Source organism: Pelodiscus sinensis, chromosome 1 (assembly GCF_049634645.1).
Source record: "Pelodiscus sinensis isolate JC-2024 chromosome 1, ASM4963464v1, whole genome shotgun sequence".
Lineage (NCBI taxonomy): Eukaryota > Metazoa > Chordata > Testudines > Trionychidae > Pelodiscus > Pelodiscus sinensis.
Window position 1 is genome coordinate 317,808,701 of NC_134711.1, and position 11,768 is coordinate 317,820,468.

Sequence of the window (11,768 nt, forward strand, 5' to 3'; positions counted from 1 at the left end):
GCCTTGCCAGTCCTATCTCCCAGCCACCCTCCTTCCCCCATCCCCTGCAGGCTGCACCCAGCCTTTGTTCACCAGAAGCATAGGCCAGAGGACTCCGGAAGAGCAGGGGAGGAGGCGGCATGCAGCCATCAGTTGCAAAGAAACACTGGTTTCACCTTCAATGCACCGTTCCTCTCCAGTCATTGGCTTCACAACCATCGTCTGCTCCTCTGGAGTCTTCTGCCCAGCGCTTGTGCTGCCCACCACCACGTGTGTCTCTCTGCCTGTTCTGCAAGGCTACAAGTGAGCTCTTGTTTGTATAGATGGATGTTTTTAAGTCAGATGTTTATAACTCAGGGATTGCCTGAACACAGCCTGGTGACATCAGGTAACAGTCTGTCATAGATTACAACCATACACACAGTGATGAAAAATATATTCATTGCAATAAAGGAAAATTAATTTTTAGGAAAACTTGAGTATTGACATTTCTCTGGTATTTTGCCATTCATTGATCTTTCTAGTCAAACAGGGCTTGTTCCCTAATAGTTATGGAAGAATGCAAATAATGAAGTCACAGGGAAACAAAATGGGCCATGTTGCAAAGACTGGGGAAAAGCTGGGGATAATCGGCGAATATCCTGCTTCCTGTATTAAACATTAATGCAGAGATCCAAACATAACTAAAGTGCAGTTGTTCCTGGTTTGTGGTCAGGGAAAAATAATGGTGAATCATCTTCAGAACCAACAGATGACATAAAGATGGCCCATGGTGAGTAGATTACAAGCCAGCACAGCCGCGCAGCGCGGTCTGCACATGTGCAGTGTGCCGAACCGCACAGCTGGCGAGCGGGACTCGCTGCCACTTGGTGAGTCCCTGATTATGGGCCTCACTGTAACATTCATTTTCCTCACAGAGACAGTACAGGAGCAGAAGCTCAATAGAATGTGTCATATAGCAACATGCCTTACCTTACCTGGTGCCTTCTATGATATATGGTTTTGTCTGCCGGGTTGCTTTAGCCCACAGAAACAGAAGCCACAAAGGACATTAGAATGTATACCTCTTCCCAGCAACCCACATTCCACCCATGTTGAATATAAAGAACCTTGCCCTATGAGACCCAAGATACCATCATTCATTTGCCTGAGGCAGAGATGAGGAAAGAAAAATCTCCCATAGCCATCAGCGTACTGTTGCATTTTGGGTGCACAGCTTAGTGACAATGGAGCTAAGCTGCAGCACAAGGAGTAGGAATAAGTTCCTCCGGAAAAGGAAAAGGGCGCTTTTTCCGGAGGATCGGGGCCAGTGTAGACGCTCTTTTCCGGCTTTTCTAAAATATCCGGGATATTTAAATCCCCCGCGGATTTCCCTATTACGATCTCAAAAATTACCATGCCCCTTCCGGAAAAGGGGCCAATGTAGACGAGCCCCTAGTGTTCATTTATATTGGAAAAGTGGTCTCATATCTGTCTGAACTGTTTCCCTTTTATGACAGAGTACTGTGATTTTCTAGGGATCTAGTAATTGAAGTATAGTCAAGGATCTGGATCTTATACTTGCCGACAAATTGATTCTTTAAGGTATAAGAGAACACAACTGGAGATGAACCCTGAATCTAAAGTTTCTTTTTATTTTCAGGATTATCTGCACAGGTTCTTTCCATCTATTAATAAAGTAGGTGGTTGGGACTTAGAAGAGAAAATTAAAGAGATGCAGAAATTTTTCCACCTGACTGTAACAGGAAAATTAAATTCACAAACAGAAGAAATGATGGCACGGCCAAGGTGTGGAGTCCCCGATGTATTAGATTACAGCACATTTCCAGGAACTCCAAGATGGAGGAAGAATGTATTGACTTACAGCTTGGTTATATGCCACGTTTGTGCATTTTGTTTTGTTTTAATGCTGTCATATTATTCCATGCCTTAAATGACAATAATTTCTTTTCTTTTGCTGCTGAAAGGATTCTGAACTATACACCTGATCTGCCTCGTTCTATGGTGGTGAAAGCGATCAAAAAGGCATTTCAGGTGTGGAGTGATGTGACTCCACTGAGATTTCAAAACGTTGCCAGGGGAGAAGCGGATATCCTAATTCGTTTTGCACATGGTGGTGAGGCTACTGCTATGTTTTTAAGAATCCATGAATTACATTTATTTAAAGTTGAAGCTATACTTTAAAAGCTTACATGTTTTCATACCCAAAGGCTGAAGAGAGAACAATTATTTTCATTCTGAGTTCATCCGATCTTTATCATGTCCTGCAGTTTTATATTTGTGTATCAGTTTAACTAATCAACCATCACAAAATCCCTTGGAAGTTCAAACTGTAAAATGAGGAAAATAGTGTCAACGTATACGTGATTGTAAAAGTACTCCTCTGCTAAGATCATTATTCCTATATATGAGCAAACAAGGAGTCTTCACACTTGTGAACGGTTTAAACACCTTTTGTCATATGCCTCAAAAACATTTTTTTTGCCTCATTAGAGACAAACACAAATACAACAGAGCTTCTTTCCACTGTAGTCCAACGCAAGGGGGACTATTTTGGATTACAGTTTTATTTTAGGCTTCCAAGAAGTCTGAAAGGGGGAGAATGTGTGTATACGCACACATGCACATACTTTAGTTCCTCTCTCACTACAACTACAGGGCACCCCTCTTTCACAAAAGCCTATGCAACTGAAGCACCGATTAGCATATTGTCATGCTTCATTTGCATAATTCATTAGTGGTCATTTTTGTGCAAGAGTCTTTGTGCAAAAAAGAGCCATCTACACAGCTCCTTTTTGCACAAAAACACCCTCTTGCGCAAGAGCTATTCTTTCTGAAAAAATTGAGAAGAATGGCTCTTGTTTTTGCCCAAAAAGGATCTGTGTAGAGGGCTACTTTTTGTGCAAAAGCCTCTTGCGCAAAAATGTCCCCTGATTAATTATGCAAATGAAGCAGGGAAATATGCTAATCTGCACTTTGTTTGCATAGGCTTTTGTGCTAAAGAGATGCAGTGTAGACATACAAGTGTTAGTCCTCCTCTTAAGTGCTGTTTACACTAGATTTTTATTTTGATAAAGCTATGTCCCTCGGTCGGCCATGTGAAAAATCCTGACCCTTGAGAGTCATCTATACTAGCCAGTGTAGACTAGTGCTAGGTCAAGAGGAGACTTCTCCCATTGACCTAGCTACCCCTTCTTGGGGAGGTGATGTACCTCCACCAAGGAGAGAACTCCTATTACTGTAGGCGCTACTTATGCTGAAGTGCTACAGTGGTGCAGCTGTAGCATTCTGAGTGTAGCCAAACCCTTAAAGATTCATTCCCAAACATCCAATAGTACAATAATGTTGTACTGTCTTCCTGGGTTATGAATTTTTGACAACTGTCCTGCAAATCCTTGAATTCCAGCAAGAAATTGTAGCCCTTCTTATAGGCAGAAGAGGAGAGTCAACCTTTTCCATCCAACCTCCACTCCAGCTGAAGATCCAGACACCTCAGCCACTCTTACGGGAGATTCTAACAGAAGACACATTAAATTAGTTTACCAAATGAGAGGCTCAGTTTTTCAAAGCAGTGGTTCCCTAAAATCATTCACTTGAAGTAGCACAGGTAGTGCAGGTAGCATAATCTATCCTTATTATTGCCCAATGCTCTCAATTCTAGGACCTTGCCTTCAGATGCTTATAACTTTGCAAAACTTAAGCCAGACATTTTCTCACTTGGTTTCAGCCTCAGGCTGAAATTTTGGAAAGTTTCAGAGAAGATGATTCAGCCATTACTGAGAAAATGCCCTCCATAAGACAGAAGTCCATGGGAAAAAATAGTTTGCAATCATGGAATTAAAAACTGGACCATAATGTGCACACACATGGGAGCTGAGTTCATTGAACAGGCAATCTTAAGTGTGACATTTCCTACCTTTTGAATGTTTGACTTTGCAACCTTAACATCATTTTAGTCTCATTTTAATATATTATTATCTACAATGAATAAAAGCAAATTCTAAACTTCAAGATATGTAACTGTGTTTAAAATGAATCATTGTGTTAATTGATGACATATTAATTTCTTTTCCTATGCAGCACACGGCGACCAGTCTCCCTTTGATGGAAGGGGAGGAGTACTGGCTCATGCCTTTGCACCAAGCCCAGGGATAGGAGGAGATGCTCATTTTGATGAAGCTGAGAAATGGTCACAAAATCATATAGGTAAAGTATTTCCTGTGCCCGTCGCAACAAATTCAGCTCCTTCTACACAAAGCCCTGGCATTTTCTTCCTATAACTGTTTGTCCCTCTCTCTTATATATAATGTAACATACTTACCTTTGCCTGCCAGAGCATATATATAAGGTCTGTATTCTGTGGAGCTCAAATCACTTTACAAAAGTGGGAGAGCAATATTATCCTGGTGTTTTTGTAAGTTAGACACAACTTTAAGTGATTGTCAAAAGTGATCTCCATTAACAAAAGGAGAGTCAGGAATAGATTGCAGGTTTCCTGACTTCCCATTCATGGCCTCTGAAAAATTCTTACTAAAACATGGGAGAGCAGATAAACTTAAATTAAACCTATAGGATTTCATCACAATGAAAAGATGTGAATTCTTCTGCTTGTGATTCTCCGTTCCATTGTATGTTAACAATTCTTTTCCTCTTTTTATTATATGAAAAATTTAGGAACAAATTTGTTCCTTGTTGCTGCTCATGAATTTGGCCATTCTTTGGGACTGGGTCATTCAAATGTTCAAGGTGCTCTGACGTACCCTATTTATCGCTACTGGGATCCAAACACCTTCGTCCTTCCAGATGACGACAGACAAGGAATTCAGCGATTATATGGTAATTTCAGTGTCAGATGTTAATTTTGATATAAAAAAATACCAAAAAGGGACAGATTTTGTCATACTTTAAGTACCTTACTCAGACAGCCAAACTGATTTGAATGGTCTACTCTCTGAGCAAGGTACTACTCAGTGAGAGTACCTAAATTTAGATCAAGCCAACATGATATACTTTATCCCTTCTGCCTATTCTTTCTGGAGTCTAAGAGTAAGCTGTCCATATCGCAAAACCACCTAATGGAGTTATAGACCGGGACTGACAAAGGGTCCCCTACACACCAGTGCTTTGCAGAAATCAATGATGGCATGCTGCTAACCTAACTGCCAGTGAGTAGTACCTTGCTCTACCAAAGAGGATATTGAAAGCAGTATGGCTGCTTGCTGAATGTGAGATTGTGCAATGTGGCTGTGTCTAGACTGGCCAGTTTTTCCGCAAAAACAGCTGCTTTTGCGGAAAAACTTGCTAGCTGTCTACACTGGCTGCTTGAATTTCTGCAAGAACACTGACGATCTCATGTAAGATTGTCATTGTTCTTGCGGAAATACTATGCTGCTCCAGTTTGGGCAAAAGCCCTCTTGCGCAAATCATTTGCGCAAGAGGGCCAGTGTAGACAGCACAGTACTGTTTTGCACAAAAAAGCCCTGATGGCTAAAATGGCGATCGGGGCTTTTTTGCGCAAAAGCGCGTCTAGATTGGCACAGATGCTTTTCCGCAAAAAGTGCTTTTGCGGAAAAGCGTCCACGCCAATCTAGATGCTCTTTTCTGAAAATGCTTTTAACAGAAAACTTTTCCATTAAAAGCATTTCCGGAAATCATGCCAGTCTAGACATAGCCTGTAAGTATGGCAGAATCTGGCCCTCACATCACTGTTCTCGGAGTCAGGACCTACTCATTCTAAGTTACAGTGGCAAAACTGTGCTCTAAAACTATGGCACTTGTGTGTGAACATTTGCTTCCATCAGACACTTCACAAAGGGACAGCAATCATGGTACATATTTCTCTGCATTTTGTCTCAAACAAATACCTTATTATTTCCGTATTTCTATTCCACAGGCAGAAAAAGAGAAAACTTCTAAAGAACCATGGTGTTTTTAAAGAGAATGAAGAAGTCAGCAAGTGTACTTTTCTTTCACACCAGAAATGTTTCATTTTATTTCTTTAAATGGCAAATGTTTGAAGCTCAATTTCTGCTCCTATACATTTAGGCTACGTCTAGACAGCAGTTCTATTTTGGGATATCAAAAGTATCCACAAATAGCTATTTCGCATCTTTAAATGCACCCATTACTTCGAAATATATTCCGGTGTCCCTGTAGCCCTCGTTCCATGAAGGTTAAGGGACTTGCTGGAATAGCGCTTTATTCTGAAATTTCAAAATAATCTATTTCAAAATTAGATTGAAATAAGATATGCAATTTGCGTAGCTCAAATTGCGTAGCTTATTTTGACCTACGGGTGCAGTGGAGATGCACCTTTACTGAGATTTGAAAACCTCTTTAAATGTATTCAGTAGTTTCTATGAAAATAAAAATTCTCCCAGCACTATTCTGCCATCCTACATTCCTGTCTGTCAAACGCTGGTGGTTTGCATTTCACTGGGGGGCTCGGTGACTACTATATGGTCAATGCATGCAGGACAAAAATTGTCAGGTGGGTGCTTGAAGTGCATCTAACATCACGACTTAGGCTCTCTGTTCCCAGCCCATTCCCTTCTCCTCCTTACTGCATATACATACCCAGACTCTGAGTACCCTCCACAAGGCCCAGAGAAAGCATGTAAGGCAGTGAGTGGTTCACAAAGTGTGGTCTGCAACCATCTTGCAGGTAAGCTGCAGGCTCTGGGTTCACACACCCCTATACTGGGGAGCCTACACTGGTGCTCCAGCTCTGCAGCTCCCCTCTTGGGGGAGGATCCTCATGGGCCAGATCTAGCTCATGGGGACAGGAAGCAGCTCCATGCACTCCCACTCCTCCTCCTCTGAGCAGGGGGATTGGCAGTCCAAGAAACTGTTCACCTGAAAGCTTTCCCTGCTGCTTCCATTGGCCAGATTCATGGTGCCTGAGAGCGACAGGAGGTACAGAGCCAGGTAAGTGTCGTCCCCTCCGCCCCACCTTCATATCCAAACTTCACACTCCCATTCCCGTCAGGCACCATTACTTTTTACCCTGCAAGGTAAAGTAAGGGCTGGCAGAGCCTTGAGAAGATTGGATGGGTGGCTCACGGACTGGTGGTGTTATCGAGTTAACATCAAGTCAACTCAGGGATGGTCTAGACAGTATGTGGACTGAAAGTAGGAGAAGTGGCAATCAGCTTAATCTGCAGCAAGGGAGATTTAGGTTCAATATTAGGAGAAACTTTCTAAGTAACTATAAAAACAGTTAAGCTAGGGAGTAGGCTTCAAAGGGAGGTTCTGGAATCTCCATCACTGGAGGTTTTTAAGAACCAGTTAGACAAAAGTGTGTAGGAATACTTGGTCCTGCCTCAGCACAGGGAGCTGGACTAGGGGGTCTTTCTAGGTCACTTCCACCCTGCATTTCTATGATTCTCTGTAGAGCTTAACTGGTGATCATCACAGCAAAACTGACCCTCCAGCCTTCACCCAGCTCCCGTCCAACGTGAATTATTAACAAATGAGCTGGTCCCTGATATAGAGAAGTCATAAGACCAGTGAGCCTAGCAGCCCTGTCAGTGATATCTCAGGAGAGCCATTCCCTCATAGAACAGTGGGGGAAGCTAGGGGATCCAATCGTTCCTCCCTGATAAAGGTCTGCAAAGCACAAACAGGGACTTAGCTTAAAAAAGCAGAGATGCCTTCCCTCAATCACTATTACAGGCACCTATCCTAAGTCTGTAAGTAAACACATGGGCTACGTCTACATTGGCCCCTTTTCTGGAAGGGGCATGTTAATTTCAGAGGTCGTAATAGGGAAATCCGTGGGGGATTTAAATAAAAATGTCCAACGCTTTTTTCCGGCTTTTAGAAAAGAGCGTCTACACTGGCCCCGATCCTCCGGAAAAAGCACCCTTTTTTGAATAAGTAGGAATAAGATTCGCCGGAAAAAAGCGGCGGACATTTTTATTTAAATGCCGCGGGGGATATTTAAATCCCCCGCGGATTTCCCTATTACGACCTCTGAAATTAACATGCCCCTTCCGGAAAAGGGGCCAATGTAGACGAGCCCATGCAGTTCTCAGATAGCCTTCTGACCCAGAAAGAGGCTAGACAAGAGGGAGGGTAACTCACCTGAACAGTCAATGCCACTTACAGCCCAGAATTCATCAGCAACACTGAATTCCCAGAAAGACAAAGTGAAGATGATAAAAAAAACCAGACCCCATATCACTAGCTATAGGGTTTAGATCTAGCTTGGTGTGTATCACAGAAGAGTGGTTAGAGACCCCCAAGAGGCACTGGACTGAGGGTCTTCTACCATCTTAGTGGAGAAAGGGCAAGGGAGAAAACCCTGCATACTGGTTACTTACAGTGGATCTTCTGGAAACCTCAACTTCTCTGAGGGTATGTCTTCGCAGCAAAGTTATTTTGAAAAAACAGCCATTATTTCAAAATAACTTCACTAGCATCTACACAGCCAAACTGCTATTTCGAAATTCATTTGAAATAGCGGAGCACTTATTCCAAATTTGGTAAACCTCATTCCATGAGGAATAAAGCCAAATTCAAAATAGCTATTTCGAAATAAGTGCTGTGTAGACACATCGAAATAGGGGGCCTCCAGCCTTCCCAGGGTGCCCTGGTGGCCACTCCAGTCTCAACCAAGATCACTCCTCTCCTTCCTCCCTCCCCGGAGCCTTTAGGGGTTGACTCTGGCCACAGTGTCTGTGCCAGTTCCAAGCCTGCCAGGCCAGAGCCAGCAGTCACTACCCCTGACCCAGTGGCCCCAAAACATGAGCCAGCAAAGACTGGCAGCCAGCCCTCCACCACTCGCCAGGAGCAGTCTGCCAGCTCCCAGGAGCCTGACAGGGGCTGGAGAAGGCGGGCACCTTTCTGGTCCAGGGTGGAGATCATGGACCTTATTCAGGTTTGGGGGGATTGCCCCCAATGTCCATGATCTCTGCACTAGAGAGAGGAATGCGGCCATCAATGGCAGGATAGCTGCCAGCCTGGCACTAAAGGCCACATGTGAACCCAGGAGCAAGTTTGCATGAAAATCAAGTTGGTCTGGAGAGCACCCCAACCCTGAGCCTTGACCTTCCCCTCCCCTTTCTTCCCCTTGCTTCCTCCCCCCAACTTTTCCCCCTTCCCTCTCCCCCCCTCTCTTCTCCCCTCTCCCGCCTCCTTTCCCCAGTCTCACCAGAGTTTCATTCTCCCTCCTCTCCTCCGGGGTTTTGTTAAATAAAGATAGTTTGTGTTCATGAAAATACGTGTATTTTATTTGACATCAGGAAGGGGGCAGAGGGAGAGGTAAGTGGAAGGACGTGAGGGAGGAATGAGGCACAAGCCCCAGTGGGGCAGACCAGAGAGGCTCTGAGGGCTCCTCAGGATGGAAGCTCTCCCGCAGGGCCTCCTGGATACTGACAGCCCCCTGATGGACCTCTCAGATGGCAGCCTGCAGAAAGTTCAGACAGGACCGCAGCAACGCGTCCACGAAAAGCACCAGAGTGCCCAGGGGCAGCTCTGGCTTCATGTCGCAGAGTGCTGTGATGTCCCGAGTGAAGGCAACCAGAGCACACAGAGACAAAATGGTTTCCTGTCCCTCATGGAGGTAGGCAAGCAAGCAGGGAAACCTGAGAACTGGCTGTCCAGGGGGGTGCCTTTAAGCACAGGCCTCAGGCAGCCTCAGGCAGCAGCCACACAAAGTAACTCCTGACCTGATGCCCTGCCGGACCTGGTTCTGTCCAGCCTTAAATGCGATTCACCGTCCACTCAGTGTGGACGCGCTATTTCGAAATAGCAAAACGCTATTTCAAAATGCATTTTGTGTGTAGACGCGCTATTTCGAAATAAGATAGTTTGAAATAATGCTGTAGTGTAGACATACTCTGAAAGAAGAAATCAAGCCCCTGAGTAATTGAAACAGATACTTCAAAGAGTTTAATTGGAAACATGTGCACAGTAAATACAAACACTATATTATTTACAGGGGAGGGTTATTTACAGGTGACCGTTTGTGAGACACAGCATGGCCAGCACCTGAGAAATAAACTTAAAGAGTCATCAGCATTTGTACAATGCCCCTTAATAAATATAATAACATGGGTTGGGATTAAGCTGCTGGATATGGAATGGAAAACAATCTCCAAAACAGGAAACACCACAAGATTAGGGGAACTCCTATTACCTAATATAGTGAATTATCAGAAAGTGTCAATTCAACAGGGGAAAACACTGATCCCCTTCCCATATTCAGCCATCACAGGAAGATTCTCTCCCCATTGAGAACCACAGACAATGATATCCCAGACCCCCTCAGCCTTTTACCCTCCTTTGCTAACTGTTGTCTGGTGACTCCTCATAGGCCCAGAACCCAGGAGGGCAAGAGTAAAGTGCTGAGAGAGACTAGAAACCTAACTATTCAGGAAACTTTTTCTATAAGGTGGAGGATCATAGCCTCTAAATTTGGAGGACGAATGATATGTGCACAGTAAATACAAACACTATATTATTTACAGGGGAGGGTTATTTACAGGTGACTGTTTGTGAGACACAGCATGGCCAGCACCTGAGAAATAAACTTAAAGAGTCATCAGCATTTGTACAATGCCCCTTAATAAATATAATAACATGGGTTGGGATTAAGCTGCTGGATATGGAATGGAAAACAATCTCCAAAACAGGAAACACCACAAGATTAGGGGAACTCCTATTACCTAATATAGTGAATTATCAGAAAGTGTCAATTCAACAGGGGAAAACACTGATCCCCTTCCCATATTCAGCCATCACAGGAAGATTCTCTCCCCATTGAGAACCACAGACAATGATATCCCAGACCCCCTCAGCCTTTTACCCTCCTTTGCTAACTGTTGTCTGGTGACTCCTCATAGGCCCAGAACCCAGGAGGGCAAGAGTAAAGTGCTGAGAGAGACTAGAAACCTAACTATTCAGGAAACTTTTTCTATGAGGTGGAGGATCATAGCCTCTAAATTTGGAGGACGAATGATATCTGCTGAGTACCTTCTTTGAAGGGCAGAGTGTTCTGAACTCCCAATAACATCAGAGGGAGTTTGAGGTCACTCAGCAACTTATGGGACTGGACAATACAAGCACAGTTAAAGGCCCTGGATATCTAAAGGAAATCACCAAAATCCACAGTTAGATGCTTAAATGCCAATTAAAGCCACCCTTAGTGAATTCCCCCGGCATGTGTAATCCCCTAAGTAGTATAAGGGCCCTACCATCAATCAAACGTTAGCCCTGCCCCCTGACCCCGGAAGTCCCGCCCCCTGACCGCCAGAATTCCCTTCTCCCCTGTCACCAGAAGGCCGGCCACTGGATGGTAGTACATCCGGGTCAAGAGGGACAGCTGACCGGGTGTCATGTGACCCCCGTTAGGCCCGTCCCCTGTCACCGGAAGTCCTGCCCTTTGGGGTAATTCATCCGGGGTCAAGAGGGGCAGGTGACCGGAAGTAAGGAGTGTCATGTGACCCCTCTAAGGACTCGCCCCGCCTCCCTCAACCAATCAGGAAGGGATTTTCCCCTGTAGGACCGCCCCGCGAACCGCTTTGACCAAGCGGGGGGACAGTTCTGGGACCGGATGACCCGCCCAGCAGTGGGTTGTGTGACCCCTCTAAGAACTCGCCCCACCTCCCTCTACCAATCAGGAGGGGTTTTTCCCCTGTAGGACCGCCCCACGAATCGCTTTGACCAATCCGGGGAGTGCAGTTCCGGGACCCGTTGACCAGACCTGAGGCGGGTCGTGTGACCCCTCTAAGAGCTTCCCGTGACACCCTTTGCCAATCAGAGCATAGCACTTCCCCGTAAGTTCT

The 11,768-nt window shown here is 44.7% G+C and overlaps 1 protein-coding gene across 1 annotated transcript; it reads left to right on the plus strand.

The window, feature by feature from the left end:
• The first annotated feature begins 1,379 nt into the window (after positions 1-1,379).
• LOC142827168 (macrophage metalloelastase-like) lies at positions 1,380-6,425 on the plus strand. The gene is made up of 5 exons (XM_075921228.1): positions 1,380-1,843; positions 1,945-2,095; positions 4,060-4,185; positions 4,654-4,815; positions 5,873-6,425. The coding sequence occupies exons 1-5, from the start codon at positions 1,586-1,588 to the stop codon at positions 5,893-5,895; spliced, it is 720 nt and encodes a 239-aa protein (XP_075777343.1). The 5' UTR covers positions 1,380-1,585; the 3' UTR covers positions 5,896-6,425.
• Positions 6,426-11,768: the final 5,343 nt, after the last annotated feature.